At 40.4% G+C, this 23,462-nt stretch overlaps 2 protein-coding genes and 1 long non-coding RNA gene across 10 annotated transcripts in view; 1 reads left to right on the forward strand and 2 right to left on the reverse strand.

Annotated features, from left to right (window-relative positions):
• Nucleotides 1-19,437, forward strand: part of Src64b (Tyrosine-protein kinase Src64B) — a 46,849-nt gene extending 27,412 nt beyond the window's left edge. For 3 of the 6 annotated variants that reach the window (XM_071699774.1, XM_071699773.1, XM_071699775.1), the window contains 6 exons: nt 10,482-10,736; nt 11,263-11,454; nt 11,994-12,204; nt 12,298-12,551; nt 12,919-13,629; nt 13,928-19,437. In XM_071699774.1, the coding sequence (XP_071555875.1) occupies nt 10,694-10,736; nt 11,263-11,454; nt 11,994-12,204; nt 12,298-12,551; nt 12,919-13,629; nt 13,928-14,142 (1,626 nt within the window). In that variant the 5' untranslated portion in view covers nt 10,482-10,693 and the 3' untranslated portion in view covers nt 14,143-19,437. Of the gene's footprint in view, nt 1-7,277; nt 7,834-10,481; nt 10,737-11,262; nt 11,455-11,993; nt 12,205-12,297; nt 12,552-12,918; nt 13,630-13,927 lie in introns of those variants that run through there. The other 3 variants (XM_071699776.1, XM_071699777.1, XM_071699778.1) reach the window with 3 other exon arrangements.
• Nucleotides 8,401-10,482, reverse strand: LOC139769035 (uncharacterized). The gene is made up of 2 exons (XR_011717473.1): nt 9,549-10,482; nt 8,401-9,369 (listed from the first exon to the last, which is right to left on the reverse strand). It is a non-coding gene; the product is annotated as an uncharacterized lncRNA (long non-coding RNA).
• Nucleotides 19,438-19,608: 171 nt separating the features above from the next.
• On the reverse strand, nt 19,609-23,394 carry LOC139769033 (uncharacterized). Of its 3 annotated transcripts, none has more exons than XM_071699781.1 (3): nt 22,836-23,394; nt 21,010-21,096; nt 19,609-20,791 (listed from the first exon to the last, which is right to left on the reverse strand). In XM_071699781.1, exon 3 carries the CDS (start codon nt 20,782-20,784, stop codon nt 20,068-20,070), a length of 717 nt encoding a protein of 238 aa, XP_071555882.1. In that variant the 5' UTR covers nt 20,785-20,791; nt 21,010-21,096; nt 22,836-23,394; the 3' UTR covers nt 19,609-20,067. The 3 variants fall into 3 exon arrangements, with proteins under 3 accessions (XP_071555882.1, XP_071555881.1, XP_071555880.1); XM_071699780.1 differs by having other exon boundaries at nt 20,978-21,096; XM_071699779.1 differs by lacking the exon at nt 21,010-21,096 and having other exon boundaries at nt 22,836-23,393.
• Between the last annotated feature and the right edge of the window lie 68 nt (nt 23,395-23,462).

Below are 23,462 nucleotides of genomic sequence, written 5' to 3' on the forward strand. Positions count from 1 at the left end.
ACAATCCCCTTCCGTAAAGTCTTCTCCTCGAGCTTTTTTCCGACTGTACGAGGGCATCAAAGCTTTGTCGGCGCGTTGGCCGGAAGACCGAGCAGATTCGAAGCATTAGCACGGCCCGATGGAAGAGAGAGAGACGTCTACCCCACGTTGTAGATCTCGCGCCACCCCCGCGTCGTTGAAATTGCCCCGCGTGCCCTTTTGAGCCTTTCACGTAGTTAGAATCTACGAAGCCTTATGCAAAATGTTCTCGGTGACGCAATAGCAATTTTATCAGTATTATAATTACATTTTAATTTATATTTTAATTAATAGATTATATTTTTATTAACGTTAAGTTAACGTTGAATTTTTCTTTCGCCTCTAAAAAAGCGAAAAGACTGAGTTAAATAAATATATTTTTAATTCTAATTTCAATTCTAATTACTCAATCAACCATTTTCGTAAAAATTGCTCTCTTTTAATGATAATTTTCCATGTAGGTGAAGAAAGCGTGCTTAAAAGATCCTTCACTTCATTTCTACTTCGTATCTATACGTTTTCCTTCTTATCGTTACGCGCTAATTCCGTCCTTGCTCGAGGCTTTCCTTTCGTCCTCGATCGTACTCCCCCTTTTTATCTGCATCCTTTCTCCCCCCCCCCTCCCCCACGTATCTCATTGCTCGCTGTCGCGAAGTTAATCGCGACACTCGGAGTCTGGGTAAAGGGATCGATTTAACGCGTCTGCACGGGCGCACCGTCGCGTCACATGCGTGTGCCGCGACGCAATGCAAAGTGCCGTGTCGACACCTTCTCGACATTGGCCGCGTTTGCACGCCTGCCCGCTTATGCCCGCGCGTATATAAGATTTTGCCGCGATTAGATCTGGGGCCGCCGATACCGGACGGTATGTGAAAGTCCATTCTTAAGCATTCGACCGCAATGACGGGATAATACGGCTTATCGACCGTGGAGACCTTTAAATTATTAATGATTATTCGAACCGATTCGTGCGCGCCCGATTTGCGCGGGTAATCTGGAATGGCAGTCTGTCGATTATCGAGAATTTCTAAACGACGAAATTATTATGAATTCCTATTTGAATATTATACGCGCGCGGATTGTGCAATGTGAACAAGAGGAATATACATATGTGGAAAATTACAAGAATTTATATATAATGTTATAAAATGTTTTGCGAGAATATAGCGTTATATCTTTGTAAAATTTGAAGGTGTATTGTTAGAATAAAATATAGAAGTTAATTCTAACAGTTTTTTATTTGTAAATCATTGAAATTTAATGCAGCACTATTGGTCGTTCAAAACTGGAAATAATATTTAACAAAGTTTTGTTTTAGCTTTAATTACATTTAAAACATCAAATAAGGTAAATGTACCAATGTCTGGACACGTACCTATGTCTGGGTAGTTTTATCATTTTAGTCCTTAAATAAGTTATAACGCGAATTAAATTCAAAGAGTCGAAGATAAAAATATTTTTCTTGTATTATATTTTTATCTTTCATTTTAATTCGCGTTATACTTATTTAAAAACTAAAATGATAAAGGTGTCCAGACATAAATCTTAAGTGTCCCGGCATTGGTACATTTATATATACCTTAAATAATTAACAATTTTTCTAATTCTTTTCTTGTGCGGAAAAATTCACTCGAGATTTCACGCAACACGCGACATTCTGTGACTGCTTTCTGCCAATTAATCAAATCACTTTAGATGACTCTCAATTATCGTTTTGCTTCATTAAAAAATTTAGGTAATTTTGTCTTTATACGTCTATAACTTTCCAAGGAATCTAAGACGGTATGAAGGCGGCTATACTTGCATGTTAGATCTGGGACACTCTGTATTACACGGTAATTTGCGGGCAATTCATTAGCTTTATGATTAACACGTAAAGTGTAACGACGCGCCGGTGATGATAGCCCGGTGATGATAGTAACAAACTTCGTAGATTTTAGTGTCTGTGGGAGAGCAAAATTTCGGAGTATTCCGGCTTCTGTATATATATACTATGTAGAACTATCGGTCGCCGGTAGTAGATCGTAACGCCGCAATATAATGGCTTCTCCTCACATCTATATGCCTGAACGTGCGGCAAGCCATGCGGTACTCTCTGAATCCTTAATATGCCTTTGGAAGGCTGGCCATCCAGTCGTTTATAATTCTCTCGGAATATGCGCTCCTAGAAACGCTGCGAGTCTCATACGTCAAACGCCACGAGCCCCTCAGTTATTCAACACAAAGCAGAAGAAGTTTGTAGCAGATTATGATAAACGATTTCGATGAAATGCGCCAGCAAATATTTTTTCAACGTGTAAACATTTTAATAATAGGAAAAATATTGAAAAAAATTAGAATAAATAATTTTGTAAATAGCGCATATAATATGGTTTAGTAATATAAGACTTACAATTAGACAACTATTTTATCATAATATTTTGAAAGAAATTAAAAAAATATCTATGATGTATATGTATTCGAGATATCTTTAAATTATCTTCAACAAAAATAATTAAAATATGTCTTACGCAGACAACTCAAATTACTGTGAAGGAAATTAATATCTATCAATATATTAAATTTCTTCACAGTATTTTGAGTTTTTTTAATTTATAAACTAAGCTTATTAGGGATATAACGTAAAACTGGATGTTTTGTCTTTTAATTTACTTTTCGCGCATAAAGCGTAAAGTTTAAATTAACTTTGAAGATTTACGATTAAATACCGCTGTCGGATTAAAAGCGTTAAAAAAGGGATTTAGTTTCGGCTTCGGATTCCGCGCGGATCCTTTCAGGACACGATTGTTTCTCAGATTTTCCGCATTTCTCCGACTTTTCCACGTGCCTGCGCGGAAGGTAAAGCCAAAGGGAGCGTCTGGTTTCACAGAGGAAGAGTATACGTTCGCGAAACACGTCGGGCGCGGTGCGCTCGGTGATGCCAAGCGGGCAGGTAAGCAAGCTGGCTGGCAAGGATATAAAACGAATGGAGGCGAAGTCGATCCCATTTAACTGCCGGACGAGGCCTTGGAGTATCTCAAAACGCGTTCTACGGCTTTCCCCGTGCTTATATCGAGCGAGGATAAGGAGAAAAATGAAATCGAATAGTCCGGCGCGGCGTGCGCAAAAGAGAGAACTAAGGCGATTTGCCGCTCCAACAGACTCAGATACGTAATTCGCGCGAAGCGAGGAGGCAAAACGGAACGAACAGTATTTTATATAAGACCCTCCCAGGACTATCGTATCCATTTTTTGGCTACCGATACCTTAATCTAGGGAGGGATGGCGCCCTAGGGTCTCGTAATACGCGAGCTTTCCCGTTCCACTTGGCGTCGCTTGTTATTTGTACAAGATATTTAATTATATATATATATATATATAAACGAAGTCCTCTAAAATAATCCCCTCGATCGAGAGAAAAATTCCTTTCCTCTGTGATATAATTAAATAATAATTATACGCGTTGAGATACATTACCCTGAAATCATGGTAGTTGTGGGACAACATGTACCACCAAGAATTTTATGCGAGCTATTCTGATTAATATCCACCATAATAAAAAATATTAATATCTATTACATTCAAATATGAAATATGTTTGATTAATTTTACTAAAATATATCTAGGAAATTTCAATAATTTTTCAAAATTTACCAATCTGCTTGGTAATTTTTACCACGTTGTTTGTAAAATGTCTTTTGTATATTTTAAAAATTCCTTGGTGTTGCCAAGTTGTCCCAAGTTTGTAGTGAATTTAAGGGTAAAATATAACAAAAAATTCTCTCCGTGTAATAATCCTATCTTGACAAGAAAACATTGACGTACCTACACAACACTTTAGAAATTATTAAAGCATCGTCTTCAGCGACTTGAACGGGGATAAAACCCGTAGAGATTACTGAAGATTACTGAAGTAAGAAGAGAAATAAGTGTCGATCTTAACGGCGACTTTATCGACGATATTACATCGTGTATCTGCAACTTCGGTTTACGTTACAAAAAGGCACTCGACATTTGAGAACCGGAAATTACTTTTACCTGCACTTTTACCTGACTTTTTACGACTCATATCCTCCGGGCATTCTATTTTTCATATGTCGCATTGTGGGTCAGTAACCGAGGAGATGGACAAGGGGTATGCACGATGAGGCCTTTACACAGATACACGAGGAGGCCCCCACGGCATGGCACTCGCGCGCGGCCTCACTTACGCCGAGCACTCTCCCAGATCGGTGCCATCTAACGACGTCTATTCTTCGACCCCCGAGAAGTGGTATATACGTCGTGCACCCGTGACTCACGGGGCTTACGTGACTCATTGTCAGTCATGGCTCCTGGCGGTCGGGCCTCCTCCTCCTCCTCCTTCTCCTCCTCGCCTAAGTCCTCGCGCGCGGGAACGACGGAACGACCGTGAAACAGCCACGTATCGGGGCCCCCATGCTGCCTAGGGCCCCGCGGAAACCATACGCGATTAAACTCCCTCTTTTACTCTCTTTCTTTCCCTCCCTTGCCCGCGACATTAATTCACGGTGGGAATTTTTCCTGGCGTGTATACTCGTTAAATTCCCTGAAAGCACCTGTCATCCCCCATTGTCCGCGAGCTCGACTAAAAATGCAGCCGACACACACTGCAGTGGAATATTATTTTTTGTTATTGGTGTGTTATTACGTGTACGTGTGCATGCTTTTGCGTAAGTGTGTATACGTGTATATATGTCGGAAATGATAAAGGTACATTTCCTCTAGTTAGCTGCGCGCCGATGTGGAACCGCGGAGCGAAAGTTTAAGTCTTATTATTGCTTTTGACACTACCTCTTGTCTGTTTGACATAATTCTGAGAGACCATTGCCATCAACTACGCGTCCGTATACAAAGTAACGTCGAACGAAAGACGATGGTTACATGTCTGCAAGGATTATTATATAAGCTGAGCTATGTAAAAAGGAGTAAACCTTCTGCATTACCGCTCTTTAGCGTGGAATCGACTTCTAATATTTTATTTTGGTATAATTATTAATTACAATTATAATTATTAAATATAATTATTATCATGATATTGCTCTAAGCGCTGTCAACTTGAATTTCCGACTAAAACCTCTCAAGTGAACTTATCTGTTAAGTGGCGCGTCAGGATCTAATATATTATTGTTAGAGGATTCAGCAAGAAGCAAGTGTCCTCTCTCTCTCTCTCTCTCTCTCTCTCTCTCTCTCTCTCTCTCTCTCTCTCTCTCTCTCTCTCTCTCTCTCTCTCTCTCTCTCTCTCTCTCTCTCTCTCTCTCTCTCTCTCTCTCTCTCTCTCTCCCCCCCCTCTCTCCCTCTTTCCCTCGGTTTGAAGGATTGGTGCGAAAACAGGATCTAACGGCGTGCGTTTTGCCGCACAACAAAACCTCATCCTCGCTAGCTGGCGTCACGGCACGCCAGCTTGATGAATGTTTTATGATTTACACGCTTGGCGAAATCACGGGCTTCTCGAGAAGGAGAGTTGATAGTGCGAAGGATTAAAACGTGAAGGCAGGGACGTCCTCTCGGCTCCGCAACACCGGAACACGGCGCGCATTGTCGCGCGACGAGACTCTTTGCCTGTGTTGCCTCTAAGCAACGAGAAAAAGTAGACAATAACGCATTTCCGTTTTGCTTCGTGATCGAGGAACATTGGCTCGGGCGAAAGAGAGACGAGTTCTTATAATTCGCAACCAGCTTTTCCGCTCCTATAGTCACGAAGGATTTTTTTCACGGAAATCCGCTAATTACACTGCTCAACGAAGTTCAACTTATTTAAACCTTCTGATTTAAAAAGTACACGGAGAGAATTTTTCGTTATATTTTACCGTTAAATTCACTACAAATGTGGGCCAACTTGGCAACCAATTAAATATTATCGGTAACAATAGGAATTTTTTATATATACAAAAGACATTTTACAAAAAACGTAATAAAAATTACCAAGCACATTAGTAATTTTTGAACAATTATTTAATTTTACTATATATTTTAGTAAAATTGATCAAACATATTTTATATATTTTATTGTAATAGATATTCATATTTGTTTATTATGGTAGATATTAATCAGAATGCTCGTATATAAAATTCATTCTCTCTGTGTAATAATCGAAAAAGACGTACGTCTGTCTTTGCTAGTCATTTGATAAATAATGACGTTATAATAATATTAAGCACTTTGTGAATCTATTTTTATTATCTACTTATATAAATATAATTAGGTTTTAAGCATAAAATAAAATATTTTTTAAAGAGTACAAGTATACATAAAAAGATAAATTTATTATTACATTATCTTCTTTCGTATTGTGATAAAATTTTGAGCGTCTTATAAATACGACGAAATATAAAACAAAGAATTTGAATCCGGATTGTTTTAACGATCAAACGATTTTCAGATTAAACCTTAAACTCTCTGAATCAAACGGCGGATTACAGGCCAACGAATTGGAATCGGAAATCGAACCGCAAGATTCAACCCTTTCATAAGATATTGCAATGGATTGCGATTCCCGTCATGTCACACCGGGAAGTTTTGAATCCCGTAATTCGAACTGCGAATTCCAACACGCGACCTGTCGCTAGATTCCAACTTTATTCACGCGACGATCTCCATGCGTTTGTTTTGTCAACAAGAAGAAATTTCCAAAAGACATATTACATTTTTATACACGCAATAATTTATATGAAAAAATGTTAATAAGTTTATTGGAAGGTGAACCCTCCCTTATTGATCTTCACGAAGACTCAACTTCAATGAGGTGTCTCACCAATTGAAACCTTAGCTGACGGACTTAGTCAATGCTGCGAAAGATGACGCATTTATGTTTCCACTGACAATGAGATGTAGCGTCAGTGAGATTCATATACGGCATCTTTTACCTTTAATTTCAACGCGCGCGATGATCTACCTCGTACCTCGCAATCTTTGTGGTTGCTCCTTTATGTACCTCGAACGCGTAAACGTTATCGATTAGTACGAAAATAAAATTAGCAACGGAGGAGCGTGCACGCATTTTTTTACTTTAATAGCTGAAAGGCAAAAGTATTCTCTGAACGGATCTGACCAAGAGAGAAAGATATTACCGTTATAAACATTATTTTATAAAAACCAAATTTATAGAAATAATTGAATATGTTATCACATTACGGGCTACTAAATGTAATTACGGTAATAATTTATTATACATTTTAATTGGCACATTGCGTAATTACTTTTTCCGACACAAAGGTTTCAGCTGTTTTCTCTGTGCGATAAAAAGAAATACTGTATTTTATGGAATTTATTTATTTAAATTATTTATGAGATTTAATCGAGTGTTGAAGAACTTTAAAAAAAATCTGTTCACGATTTATTTACGATAGTTACGATATTGGGAAAATCGATCCTAAATTAATATTCAGTGATTTTGAGGTACTTTATAATGCTTCGACAAACAATTTACACTGCTCCGCTGTCGGCTTTAAATGTTATTAAGACATTCGATTACGCCTTGTGGCTTTAAGTATATCGGCGACGTGGGAAGTTGTTCTATAGGAAAACAACAAAGTTATTACCTCAAGAGAAAGAGAGGGAGAGAGAGAAAGAGGGAGACTTCGTATCGGGCGAGAATAACTAACGCTCTCGCTTTTACGATCTATCCTTACGGTTAGTATCCGTACACACGGCGTCGTCGGACGGTAAATTTTCACGTCGCACTGTTCTTAAAACGTTCGTCGTTTATACTTTATCATGCGAGACCGGATAGAGTCATTTCGTTGTATCGTGACATCGCAAACGGAAATAAAAGTGATAACAATGGGCAGCGATTTTCCCGGGATTTCAACGGGAAGGTATACATGATTCAATCCTATCGCACAGTATCTCGTACAAAGAAACGATAAGAACACAATTTTTTTCCGCGAAATTTAGATAAAAAGGATTCTTTTTTATCGAATAAAATGAGTTATACACTATTAAATATTAAAAAATGAAATTTAAATCAATACCTTGAGTCAAATAACATTTTGTTATTTTTAACTATTATGTGTATTGAAATTTATTATTTTAACACAGAACAGTATCATTTTAACAATATTTTTGTTTGTTTGTTAAAAATGACTCAAATTGACATTACGAATTTATTAACGGTGTATATCGAATAGATTTATTAAGAGTGTTAATATAATTTGTTATCTTATATTAATTTATTAATAAAAAATTACTTATAATACTAATTAAGAATACTAATTAAAAATACTTTAGAAAGAAATTTTTATTTAAAAATCACAAGCTGATTCTTCATAATTCTCCATAGAATAATAGAAGATAATTTTTATCTAAATATGGAATGTAAGATAAAATATTTCAAATTATGAGTTTACGTTTTTCATCATTCTACGTAGAATAATAAAAGATAATTTTCATTTAAATATGGTTTAGGATAATATATTTCAAATCACAAACTTATGTTCTTTATAATTCTGCACAGATAATATTTTGCTATTTTTATTGTAAATACAGATAACTTTTAAGTTATCTGTATAATGAGCTCCGAAATTCGCATTCTATGTTAGTGATGGGGTTCTTCAATTAATTTATAATTTATTAAACAAAAAATACAAACCTTGTTGTTAATAAAAATGCTATATTTTAAATATATCACGATAATAACTATAAATAAGTTTTAAATTAGGTATCTCTAAGGCCAGATTGGATCAGAAGCATATATTGAGTAAACTTATTTCATATTATCCTTTTTTTTTTTAGATTACAAGCGAAAAAGTCGCTCGATCAAACTTGTCTCTAAGCGCTCAAAGTTGGCGAACTTAAATCAAATTTTAGCTTTCCAAATCAAATCGGTCCTTCTCCGATCTATCACGAGACCCAACAGTTGTCAGTAGTTTAAAGACGGGGCCAACGACGGCACGATCAGGACGTTTCGTCTTGACGCTAACGTTAATACGTCTTTGTCCACGGTAGCGCATTGTTCGCCACGTAAAAGCTCTACCGGATGGCGAGTGTGACGTCGTAGTATATATACGAATACACGTTGTAGGATATCGACCGTTTCGGTACTCATGTATTACCCCGTTGCACAGGACACATACACGTGCACTTGCACAGAGGAGACCAGGGATGGTGTACTTGAGTTGTCCTATAGCCCGTAGTCGGGCTGTGCTGATCGAACGGGGGACTCCCCGGTAGTCGTATGCCATGCTTTCGCGGCGTTCGGCACTGGGGTTGAACCGACCCACATCCAAATCGATTCCGGACGATTGTTTCCCAAACCCGAGCACACGGGGTGTTCGGCAAGAGACGCGTCTTGTTAATCGGGACGATCATGTTGTCTCTGTTGACTGAAACGATTTCTTTTCCGCGAAATTTGCCTAAATTAGAAAGAAGATAAACTTGTTACTTACTTAGTCACTGAAATTCTGTTCTTTCATTAAATATTTCAAAAGTTAGAGTTGAAATCAATTTAAATGAATATTCGATCCTTCAGGTACAAAGTATTGGTTTATATTTATGACTAATAGGTATCTATATTTGAAAACTCAAAAACTACCTGTATTTCGACTCATTTCAAAGAGAAACTTTCATGCTTTCCGATTTCAAATATATCGTCAGATATAACATTTATCAATACGAACACCCCATATACGTATCTCCCTGCTCGAAAATCCTACGGCCCTTTTCCTTTTTTCCTTTGCTTCAGCTGTTTAATTAAAAACTCCGGGTACGCTACTGGTGAGGGTGAGGGCCGTTCGTTCTATTTAATGATATGGAGATAATCGGAAGGGCACTTCGACCATGCTGGTAGCCGGCTTGGCACCGACGGTCCCCCGTAGTTATTGGTTTCTTCTTTTTGCATGGATATTTTCCCTCGGTCGGAACAGCGGTGGGTATGCCGTGGTAAAATCGGCCGCGAGCTTCGATTTTTACGCCGCTCGTCCGTCCCTATTGTTGTCTCATCGCTCCGCAATTTTGGCTGATGTTACTCCCTCTCGAGATAATAGCGTCTATAATAGTTGTACATCGTTAGTGTGTTAAATTGATTAATCTTAATATATGTACACAGAAAATCATATTAATTTTAAAATCTTTACGAATATTGAGAGAAGAAGCTGTCATATAGGCATTCTAATATTTCAGACGTCTTTTAAACATTTTCTAATAAATTTTCCAATAAAATTTCATTTTATTTGGAGAATTGTGATGATCGGCTCGATCAGCCGATAATAATCAGAGAGTAATAACAATAAGAAACGATAAAAGTGATAATAATCGCGATGACGTGGTCGCTGACATTGTAGTTAATCATTGCCCTCGCGATGACTTTGCAATCGCGTCCACCGATTTCATCGGAGCATAGCGACTTCCCGTTGTCAAATGACTGCAATTCGTAGGCCTTGGTCGTGACGCTGCACCCTGCGACCATTGTCGCGATAATAATCCTCCGGTCGGAATCATGACAGATCTCGTCTGCCTTATGTTGCAGGAGCGGCGAGTCCGATAATCCGGCGATGGGCGGACGGACGAGAGGACTCTGAGAGTTTGTAGCGATATATACACCTCGTCGCCGCCGGCACGATCGCCGGCCGTCCGGGCCGAGTTTTCAACGGGACGATGGAGGCTTGCCCCGCGAATGTGTCCAGGATAGAGGGTGCGTAGGACTCGCGCAGAGAGTAGACCAGGAACGAGAGATCCAGCATGGGGAAGTGTTGCAGCAAACGGCAAGAGTCTCAACCGATCGGTGAGTTGAATTGCGATCGATTACCACGCACTGTATGTAGAAGTAATTATCGCTTCATCACTGTAATGATTAATAATAATGGCAAGATGTATGGTTGTTGCCAAAATCACCATTAGTAGAAGAAGAGATCAAAGTCTCCCTTTTCATCTCCGTAATTATTGAATCAAATAGATCCGATCTATCTTTCCGATTTAATTTTTCGAGGAACTAAAAAATCCGTCTCCCTTTTTTATTTAAGTTTACTTAAAGGCTGGATGCAGTAATACGCGAGTGGTTATGCTATAGGATGGTAATTGTTAATTAAATAAAAAGACGTTCATATGTGTTGATGCTGGTTTCCGGGACAAGTTCCCAATGAAAATAATAATCTCGGATCTCGGGCGAGGTATAAATCGCGTTTATATATTAAACGTAAAGTCGAGTTTATATATTAAAAATTCGTAATATTTAGTGCACAGAGACAAAAGATAGATTTCTCATCGGATTGGTCTTCCTTGATGAGAGACGGATTTTTCTCTCTATTCAGGCTATAAGAAAGCAGACACGGGACTCAGCTCAAAGCACAGCAATGGAGGTTCCTTGGACCGATACACCGCCGACCCAAATCAGAGAGGCGTGCAAGCTCGGGCGGATATTATCCGACCGAGGCCGACACCCTGTAAGCTACAGATACCGCATCAGCAACCCCGTAAAACGAATCCGCCTGTTAAGTCTGCATGTGTGTATTTTATGTTACTCTCCTTTTTGCTTCCGTAGAACGACCAAGTCTGGACCAAGATAGAATCTTATTTCGCAAGTAGCCTTACGTTTTATTGTGAAACCGCTTAGCGTTTAGTAGTCATTGTTTCGACCCGTTTTAAATGTTTCTGCCGTTCACTCGAACCGGTTTAATTTTAATTAGATCATTCCGATGCAAAAAGCGATCTCTATACGTATTCTTGACAATAAGAAAGAAACTTTTATCAAATTTATGCTTCTATTCTATGTTTATGCCATCAAAACATAAAATTTATAAAAATTATACTAGTTTTTTAAATATATAAAACAGCTGAAATATAAATTCAATGTAGATGCGAAACGTTACATTTCCTCGATTATTATCGCCTTTTGTATAAAATAATTAGAAGCCCTTTAGTCAACTTAGTTCGTATCAAGTCTTTTAAAGTTAAATCACTTCTAACCGGTTCGGGTTCTTTGATTTCTCTTCCTGCCCGGGGAACAATTTGAACGAGACGCACTGTTTCTCTGCCGATGCAGCGCATTCACAGAGATCCAACAAGATCGTGGTGGCACTGTACAATTACACGGCACGAGAAAGCACCGACGTTAGTTTCATGAAAGGCGACCGAATGGAGGTCCTCGACGACTCCGAGCCGGACTGGTGGAGAGTGCTGCACTTAACGACTCTGCAGGAAGGCCTGATCCCTTGGAACTTCGTGGCTGTCGAGCGGTCGGTCGAGAGCGAAGAGTGAGCATTTATCTCCTATTCTTCTCCCTCGGTCCTCTTTCGTTGCGCCTCTCGATAAGAGATATTGTGTACCTAATATCGCGCTCTTCGCAGTTGGTTCTTCGAGAATGTGTCGCGCAAGGAGGCGGGCAAGCTGCTGCTGGTCGACGAGAATCCCCGCGGTACGTTCTTGGTGAGGCCGAGCGAGCACAATCCCCGGGGTTACAGCTTGTCGGTCAAGGATTGGGAGGAAGGAAGAGGCCATCATGTGAAACACTACAAGATTAAACCGCTCGACAATGGCGGCTTCTTTATCGCCACCAACCAAACGTTCTCCAGCTTACCGGCTCTGGTTATGGCATACAGCAGTAAGACTTGCATTTATTTGTAATAGTAAATAAAATAATGTACGTAATATAGGGTAAGGAGGGCCTATTTGAGTTAATCAAAGAAAAAATCGGATAAAAAAATTTTCAAGACAGGGAGGAGCTTTTCAATTTTCAGGGTAGGAAGGAGTTTTTTATCTTGAAAATTTTTTATCCGATTTTTTTTTTTAACTGACTCAAATAGCCCCTTCTTATCCTATATAAAGCAATATATTTGCATTAGTATCTTACAGATATATCTATTTTTGTGTTTTAATTAATAAAAATACTCTGTTTCTCGAAAATGAAATCAAAGATAAGATGTCTGTGCTGGGCGATATCTATCTTTGATGATGTTTCCATTATTCAGAAAACGCGCTGGGTCTCTGTCACGTGCTTTCGAAGCCCTGCCCAAAACCGCAACCGGACATGTGGGATCTCGGGCCTGAGTTGCGCGACAAGTGGGAGATCAACAGGAACGAGATACAACTGATCTCGGAACTTGGTAACGGCAATTTCGGCAAAGTTTATTACGGCAAGTGGCGAAATAAAATCGAGGTGGCGGTGAAGACGCTGCGTCCAGGGACCATGTCGACCGAGGCGTTTCTGCAGGAGGCAGCCATAATGAAGCAATTCCGACACAGGCATCTGGTCGCGTTATACGCGGTCTGCTCGAAAGAGGAGCCCATCTACATTGTTCAAGAATACATGTGTAACGGCAGCCTGTTGGACTTTCTCCGAAAGGGAGACGGCAAGTACATGCAGTTCGAGGATTTGATCTATATTGCGGCCCAAGTGGCCTCCGGTATGGAATACCTCGAGAGCAAACAGCTCATACACAGAGATCTCGCAGCGAGGAACGTGCTGATCGGCGAGAAGAACAAAGCGAAGATCTGCGACTTTGGTCTCGCTAGGGTGATCGAGGACGACGAGTACTGTCCGAAGCAGGGCAGTAGATTCCCCGTCAAGTGGACCGCGCCGGAGGCCATCGTCTATGCCAGGTTCAGTATCAAGAGCGACGTCTGGTCCTACGGAATCCTGTTGATGGAGCTCTTCACTTACGGACAAGTTCCTTATCCTGGTAAGTTTTTTCGTTCCCATATTATTTATATGTATTCTTAGTTTATCTATAAATATTTTAAATAATTTTTTAAAATGTTTAATTTTAATTGTTTCCACATCGCTGAAGAGATGACTCAAAACAGAGCCGAAACGTCTGCTGTATAATTATGTATCCTGTTAGTTATTAAAGATTGATAACGTTAACTCACGCACTGTTAACCGCGTTGTCCTCTCAAAGCTTTTTTTACTTGTCACTTGTTAATAAGTACTTTAAGCGTGTACCTTGTTATCTGCATGACTTAATTTTTTTCTTTTAGGTATGCACGGCCGTGAAGTGATCGAGCAAGTGGACAAGGGCTACCGTATGCCGAAACCATTGAACCACCCGCTGCCCGACAGTATCTACCGACTGATGCTGCAGTGCTGGGACGCCAGTCCCGAGAAGCGGCCCACGTTCGAGTTCCTGAATCACTATTTCGAGTCGTTCAACGTCACTAGCGAAATACCGTATCTCGAGCCGCCGACGGACTGATATACAGCCCATCAATATATACAAAATCATCATCTGCCGCCGCACGGTCACTTTCACCCAGCCCACATCAATTGTGCCATGGAATTTTATGGTATTTACTGCTAAGTAAACCATTTAGCATGTATCACGCTGCCCTCATCGGAACCTTCGCGGACTGGGTGCATCGTCCTCACGGAGAGAAAACACTTTTAGTGAGAGAACACATACGCGTCCTCGCGATACTCCGCATTGCTGTCGCGGGTGGCATTTTTTCGACTGCGAAATTTTTCTACAGATTTTGGCGACCAATCTTCACCAGAAACAGTGCCGCGAATTTATCGAACTATCACTGTCAAATGCTGCCGAAAATTTCATCCTCTCTCTCTCTCTCGTCTCTTTTTTTCTCCTCTCTCCCTTACCTTGTCCTTATATGTCTTTTAGTGTTAAGCACTAAAAACGTTAAACGGATTGGAAGTTGAGTGTGCCATGGTGTTTTTTGTAAGTACCGTTCGCAGGAACGAATTGACAAGATTCTAATCTTCATGACCAATCAGGCGTTAACCGTAATATTTAGAATCGGAAACGAGAAACGACTGCGATCTTAAGGCTCGTAGTAGCACCGGCAAGTCGTTTTGCCTGCCCGTAAAATTCGCGGTCACTTAAGCGCGTTTTCGTACTTTTGACGATGAGGAACTACAATAAAGACGCTAGCAATGTCAGTAAATTTAGACACAAATCACGGTATTAGAGAGTAACGTGATGTAAGTTTGGAGGTAAAAGTTTGGAATTATAGATTATACAATATAATCGTATATTAGTATGTTAGCATACGATTACGAGATATATATATATATATATATAGAATGTGAAAAAGAGAGAAAGAGTGAAGGAGTGTATGCGTATGCGTGTTCGCGCATATTGTGAATTTGTGACTTTGTCACACAAGAGCATGTTGTATTTATATTTTATTGATCTCGGATCACGGTTACATCCGAATTTTCCTAAAGTCCAGTTTCTGGATACTGTAGTCCTCGGAACAAATTTTCGTACTGTTTGTAGCGAAACGCTATCATGAACGCATGACTTTTCAAGCGAGGGCGTATGTAAAATTAAATGTAAAGGACGTCTATATGGATTTCTCGCGTTAATTTGTCCGCCAAGAGCAATTCGGGAAGAGAATTCTCATTTGGAACGGTTATTGCGCACAAGTCGAAGCTTATTTTATTAGACGATATTAAACGTTCGACGGTTTATTCCTCCTAAGTGTTAAGAATCGTGTATACGTGCGCTTTCCTGTTATTGCTAAGCAATAATTTCATTTCGGTTGTAAAACGCACGCAAATAGGCAATGAGATCCATCCACTTGGATTAAGAAAAAAAAATCTTCAGTCGAGAGTTTTATGTCATGGGAGTGAGTTCGGTAGTAACTTGTTAACTTATTCTCCGAGAATGATCCTCGATGACAAAAAAAGTCGAGTGTGTACACAGCCAAACGTGTCTGCCAAAAACAGATCCGATTGTATTTACGATTGTATCCGCTTTCGATCTTCTTTTTTATAGTTCTTTTTTAACGCAGCGTACCGATGCATTTAATATTGTCGGCGTTTTCACGCACGTAAGTTGTTTCAAATAGCATGTCCAAACTTGATTTAAGTATCCTGCGAAAGTGCAGCGAATACCTCGCACAATGCGTTGTTTTTATTTCGACGGTCGCTATATAGTGTAATTGAATTACGACGTTCTTTTGCGAAATACCATTGGTCTTGTTGAGGAGAGAAAAAAGAAGGGTATAAAAATTAGGATAGACGAGAGAGGCGAGAAAGTTACTAATATCCGGATAAGTGCGAATGCGTTTGAGTGCGTTTGAGAGAAAAAAAAGAAAGAAAAGAAAAATATCCCGAAGCCCGTGTTCGCGATGTAAGCCGACGCGGTGGGCTTCGCGTCGGGATAAATCGGAAATGCATTTTCGGATAAACTTAAGTCATCGATGTTACTCGTACAAAGTGTCTGAAAAATTGTAAATTTTCTACTTAAAGAGGAAAGGAAGGAAATACAAACGACGGAGATTAGAATAGGGATTACTTAGACGATAAGCGTGACAGTCTCGTTGGCGGATCGGCGACTTTGCTCTCCTCGCGGTGTTCGAAAAAGGTGTTCTAGCGAGAATCGCCTCCGACACCCCAGGATTCATCGTCCCTGCGAGGCCACGTTACGCGCGCGAGACCCAAGATTGAGTCGATTGCACCGACGTCGGTTAAAGTCAGCTCTGGTGTTAACGTCATGTCTTTTTGAATTATTTCTTAATTCTAATCAACCAACGATTAACGCTTTAGAAGAGATAAAGATGTAGAAGTATATGAAATGGACTGTTAATTAGTATTGTAACAAAGAGATGCCGAGAAGATATTTTACTGCTGGATGCAATATCAAACACCGCTCTGTGTCAAGAAAGTGCACGGTGGGCGAATAAAGCCTTAATGTAAAAAAAACCTTAATTAGTACTGCCATTTATGCTTCTCGAGCTACATTGTAGGCAGATTGGCCAGACCTATAATCTGAAAAGGACGGCGAATAATTAACTGGAATTACTCAACCATGATTGTTGGTGCAATCAGCTGAGTCAGGCAATCTGTGTTGATTGCATCACAGTCGGTTGACAGTGATGATTAATTTTTCCCTTCAGCTACATTATGGTTGAAATAACGGCACAAAAGAAACGTTTAATTACTAATTAAAGTGAGAGCCTACTAATTAAAGTGGCCAAAGATGATACAAAAAGTAAATGTTATGAAATCCTACATCTAAGACGTTCTGCTTCAAGTTTGTTCGTTGTAAATGTGTTAATCGATTTCCCCTTTCCTATCTCTTTCTACATCGTAGCAGAAATTGATTTGCAAAGAAAAAAAAATTAGCCAGAGCCGGCTAGCGAGACTGTAAGTGCGATCGATCTTGAACGTATACATTTTACTGTGTCACGATAAACGCGATGAGCCATTACGATACGATAGATATTAGTGATTAAAGTGAAAACAAAATGTGAGTGCGTTGCGCGCATGCGAGCGTAGAAAATTGTTACATCCGTGTCAGCGTGATCTTCTTTTCATGTGTATTTTACTGCGACTAAACGAGAGAGCAATAACGCGGTAAACCCATATACGTATACACACCGATTATTATGCGATAAGTTAAAATGTTGCTGCAATATCAATCTCATATCCTCACGTAGGAGATCGTAACAGAAGAAGAAGCGATTTCGAGTACTAGACATCTTATTTAAAGGAATAAGAAATAGAAAATTAATGAACGTAACATATCAATGACTGTCGTTATACAATCTAAACGACAGTCATTAATATGGTAATTAACTGTCTGTTATCAGCAATGCATATATTATTGTGGAAGTGTCGGAATAATCATGATGTGGCCGAAGAAGTCTAAACGACACGAATGTCTAACAAATAAGTCAAAAAGACATCGACGTTTTCCAGACGCCTCTCTTTTGTGAAGAAATTTATAACAATTTGTAAAATATTGTCTGGCTCATTTGCGTCTAGCAATTATAATACACAAATGTCTGGAAGACGTTTTAACGTCTTTTCGACGTTAGATGTCTTTGTGACGTCTCTCGGACTCCCACGTTGTTTGGATAGACCTTGATATCGCGGCAGTCCTTATTTTATGAAGATCCTAGTATCCGTAAGAGAAATCCTCACCGCGATGTTTACATGGTACGTAGCATATTTCCAATAAAAATTATAGCGACATCGCATGGAAGAGTGCGCGTGAAAAGGCGTTCACGTTTACGTAGCGTTAGAGAGTAGGTGTATTACGTCCAGTACATTTTTTCTATGAGCGTTTTATACCGATGATAAACTTGTTTTCTCATGATAGACGATCACTTGGAAATTTCGCTGATGATGATGATGATAATCATGATCGCTACCGTAGGTCGTAGATTAAAAAGAAAGAAAAAAAGACGTAGGGGTTTGAACTGATGCGAGCTCAACAGGAACGATCTAAGCGACAGAAACATCCGGACAACATCAGGAGAATGTCTAAAAGGCGTTCGCTGGATAATTGAAAAGTTAAACCGCCTTTCGGACGTATTTCGGATGATGTATTGCGGATTTTCATGTTGAAAGGAGAGCGATGATTTCGAGGCGATGCGAAGCGTTTGCGTTATATGGTATATATATTCGCGTAGACTGTTTCATTCGAATCACATTTGGACCATGTATTTACAAATTATTATGGTGAAGGCATCGTGGCCTTTTTCCACTTGATATAGAGACTGATATTGTTTAAATGAAGCCCGCGTGCTGTCGGGAATCTTACGTCCGATCGTTCGCAAAATCTCTAAATAAAATGGCTTGTTTTTTCTAAATCCGATAGTAGCTGTATACTTTATCGATCGCGCACAATTGTATATAATAAGATTTTGATTGATTGAGCGCAGCAGCATGAGCATTGAAATTTTTTACGAATATATACATACGAGAATGTTATATTCTCTAAATATCGGGTGCCGTAAAATTCACTAACTTGCAAATGAGCATTTCTTTCAAATCTTTGGTGTGATCATTTTGTAATTAATCCTCGTGCGATTGATAATGACGTAATTGTGCGTCACGGGATTTACTGGGAAACACCTCGGACGTATTGTTCCCGCGTCCTTTATTTGCAAATGACGAGGTTTAAATTATACGGTGACCTAAGAAAGGGCGAGATCAGCGAGTATACGCATATATTGTACTTAATGAAAAATTATGCTCTCAATTAATCGTGGATTTCGCGACGCCTTCTTCGGAGACAGTGTACTCCCGTTCGTGGCCCCCGTTCAAATGAAATTTTCGGTAAATCTGTGATATAGGGACAGACCTCTTTCTCTATCTATCTCTCTCCCTCTCTTTCACGCGTTTTGATACAAAAAAGATCGACATTGTCATCTCGCGGCGACCACGAGAGCACCGCGCCGCCAAAGGAGGACGATGATTATCCACGATTATCGTATTAATATAATCGTTTGCAGAACAGAGTCGTCTCACGTGATGCGCACACCAAAAATAATTTTTCTCGTACGCCCGGCTTTCTTACGTTCGAGTTTTCTTCACGTCGTGGAAGTCACACGTTTCATCACCGCGCGTCGACGTGCATTTTTCATTCGTATTGTACCTAAAGCGAAAACGATCAATACACTGTTGTCATTGTTTATATACCAAAGCTTATTATCATTAAGTAACTTAACGATTACTTTGTGTTATTATTATATTAATTGTCGTAAGCCTATGCAGATAAATATATTATGTATCATATTAATCCCGCTCTTTCATTGGCGCCCTACGTAAGAATTTCTTCGTTCGATTAGGACGGAAATTTTAATGTGTTAATCAAACGAGTAAGTGCAAAAGGTGATGTATATGCGAAGGTGTGTGCATAAATGCACATGTAAAAATATCTAGCGATTGTATGGGTGCATTTATACTCCAATTTTTCAATTCATACGATTTATTCTAAAACCAATTATTCTTCTCTCGTAATACAAAAGTTTTCTTTTTAAATACAGATAATATAATATATTCCATTTTCCCTTTTATACACTAAAGAAACCAAATATCGTGCACGAAGATGATGTAAAAAAAAAAACGAAAGGAACAATGCAGAAGAAGGTACATCGATATCTCGCTACACTTTTCCGAATGTTTATATAAAATAGTTCAACAATTTCGGGACTATACACAATTGGAGCGAGAGTAAACGTTTTTCTTGCCGGTGACGTTATTGTTACGTTAAAAAAATAATTTAGGAAATTAAATTAGACGGATAAACAAAGAGATACGGTATCGCGTATATGGAGAGTAAAGTGTACGCAGCCTCGAATAAACTGGGCATAAAAAGAAAGAAAGTCTGCATTCGGTATATGAAATAATTCAAGATACTTTACAATTATTAAGTGTACATCATCTCCGCCATATGCGACATCTTCTTTGGAATATGAACGAACTCTTCGAAGTAGCCGGCGAGTTCGCCGATCGTGACGTCGCTCGACAAGGGCGGCGATATTCGCGCCTGAACCGAACAGGTGTTCGGTGAGCTCGATAATTGTTGCTGGCCGGATGAACCGCCACTAGCATCCGACTGTCCACTGTTGCCCGTCGTCGTCCGTTGTTCGCCGCCGCCCGGACCGGGGCCCCTCTTTAGGTTCGGCATCGTGTTACTGCGAGCACGGTGGAAGCCACCTGCGCCCTCGCAATCGTCATCCTGAATACTAGTGTCGTCCTTGACCAGCCTATTGTCTTTACTGATTTTCAGCGCCTCCAAGTCCTTCATGACCGAATTGTGGTCGATTATCTTGGAATTTTTACTGGGAATACTGAGCTTACACGTGTTGTTGAACAGCGTATCTACTGGGTTATCACTAAGACCGCTAGTTCCGGGAGCGCTTAACTTTAGAATGGCGTCCCTTAGGATGGTGCTCCTCTTGGTCTTCTCGACCGTTCTCTCGTTCTTAGACGGCTTGAAATTCGTTGTACTCTTGATACCCCTCGGGTTGACTGGGAACATGGTAGGCCTGTTAGGCACAGATCTTCTTCGGAATAAACAGTTTCTGTTGGAACCCTCGCCGAATATCCTGAATAGATTCATCGGCTTTGATTTGTCTGCCATTGCGATGCTGAAAGAACGAAAAATTACTTTGTTAGATTATATTATATAGATATTAATATTAAAATGCGCTAAAACGTCATGTCCGCAATTTTTACTTTCTAAACAATTCTCTCTCTTGAATCTGCGATATAACTTATAAAATATTTTAAGGCGTGTAACAATGAAAATTAGAAAACCGAAGCTTTATAGTTACAAGCAGCAGTATTTGAAGTCTTAGCCGTCTACCATTGGGGACTCCGGGAAGACGTACAAGTTTCTATCCAATCGCGCTGATCGCAGATCACATAAACATTACTACAGCCTCACAAGCCTCTGAAAGAATCCGTTTCATAATTCGCCAATGCCGGTACCCTTCATCGATTTGTCTCTCCTAAGTCTACTATCGACGTTGCTAAACTGTTATTTCCGGCATCGCGGTGTCTACAGGTTTAAAAATAGAGCGTCTAAACGTTTCTCCAGATGGAATCGAGCCGAACTTCACTCGACTCGACTTCATCCGGCACGAGCCGAGAATCCGATCGCGCAATCGACGACAGTTTCTGACGGACGGCGAAACGCGTGCATTGTAAATATATATATATATACCGTCGCGTTTACTAGCCGACCTTGACCGCGATTACGAAAAGTACACAGCCGCGAAGTTTCGATAGCTCGATTGGCCAATAGGAGACATGCCGATTGACAAAGAAACTCGGCTGCTAGACATAGTGATGACCGATAAATCACAGTCTGTCACTTTGTTGTCGCCGCTTTGTTGGCTCGCTGTTGCAACTTGTGTACCGTGGTACTTAAACATTTATAACTACAGAAGCAGCAAACAGCGTTGAAGAGATCTCAGATAAGAAGTCAAGTATCATATATTCATTGATGACTTTCATTCTGTCATGCTGTAGCGCTATTTAATATACCGTTAGAGCAGCGTTGAGTGAATCTGAGCCGCGACACTAACTTCATCATATTGTATCTGCAAATTTTTGTAAAATCAAACTCGTTGACTTGTGTCTAGCTATTCTATATATCACGAACAATAGTCTACGACTGATTCTTATTTTATCTAAAGATTATAAAATATTCTAAAGATTCTATCCTATTTTATCTGAAGTATTCAATCAATTTGATGATGTCGCACCCCTAGAAGAATCACAACTAAAAAAGTTTCGATTTTGAGTTAAGTCGATAAAAAGTATGCCTAAAACCTAAAATGTTATGTTAATGTACTATAACAATGTCACAAGTCTATATGTGAAATCCACTGCGAGGAGCAGAATTGTCGTTATTCTTTTAAACCATTTATGTTGCGGTTTCCTGGATGAATAGTGTTATAAGTGAATTGAATCACACCAGACCTTTTCAAGAAACGGTATATAAGTTCCATTATATATAACAAAATAACATAACTATAATTGCGTTAGTTACCTCACAATTCAAACAAATTGAATTAAATTTATTTCTCCTCTCTCCTGAAAATTGTGAATTTCTGAGTCGTACCAGTATTCTTCTACGGGTGAGATATCTCTTACAGATCAGATACAGATCTCGCAGTGATGTTGCCGTCGCTCTAAAGCGTCGTCTACAATGGCAGCAGGAGTATACAGTAAGACGTAAGCAGTAAGTTATTGACTAATGAGATTTTTGCAATTCAAGAATAAATCGACTATGGTTGGTCAATAGCACTAAAAAGAAACTATTCGATTAACGAAATCTCGCGTACGATACAAATGTCGAGTCATGGTGAGGCTGCAGTAATCAGGGGGTCGCTGTCAAAAATCACAGACGCTCTCATATCGGTCACAGGTGTTCCAGAATCATCGACTACTCATTTTGCATCGCGGCGTCGCGAAGGGACGCTTTAAATCGGACCTGAAACCACTATCTCAAGGTTTTAACCTTTGACACGTGTACGAGGGGCTTCAGAAGAGGCTCGCAATGCCCGTCGACGCCTCGAAAATCGCCAATACGGACAACAGGATCATCGTCGACCTCGGAAGAGCGCGTATCTCGGCGATACGTTTACGACGCTTTAGTCGAGAACGGAGCGGAACGATGCTTACTGGGGACAACTCGTCGAGCGACGGTCGATCTCGAGCCTCTGCAGACGCGCCGGCAGCACGTCGTCCTCGTCGCCCATACTACTACTCGTCGCGGGCTTGCCGTCAGCGGAGGCGCGGCATCTGACGGCGAGCTGACGGCAGGCGCGCCGTGCGCGTGCGAGGGATCCGAGGACGAGCGCAGCGGGCTGTAGACGGGAGTCTCGGCTACGGGCTAGGTTAGAGCGGCGCGGCGCCGACGACGATGACGACGCACGGTGCAACCGCGCGACGGCGATGGCTGGCGCGCGCCTACGTGGGTGACAGGTTGCTCGGTGGCCGACGCGCGATTCCGTCTCCGCCGCTTCCGCCTTCTCCGTCTTCCGTCACTGTATCTCCGCGTGAACGCGGCTCGGCGTTGACGCGAGGAGACGAGGAATCGCGTCGCGATCCCGTGGAACCGGTGGAACTCGACTGCGCGCAGATTCGCGGATCAATTGGCCCGAGACGTCGCGATGGCGAACGTAAATAAACACCGCTACTGCGCGGGATCGAGGATCAGCGGCGACTATCTTCACTATCTGCTATCTGCGGAGGAAAGCGCACTGGCGCAGAGGGCGCCGCGTTCGAGGTTGCGCGTAGGTTGCGCGG

This window comes from Temnothorax nylanderi, unplaced genomic scaffold (genome assembly GCF_030848795.1).
Source record: "Temnothorax nylanderi isolate EJ_2023f unplaced genomic scaffold, tnyl_v1.0 TNYL_tig0019_pilon, whole genome shotgun sequence".
In the NCBI taxonomy this organism is placed as follows: domain Eukaryota; kingdom Metazoa; phylum Arthropoda; class Insecta; order Hymenoptera; family Formicidae; genus Temnothorax; species Temnothorax nylanderi.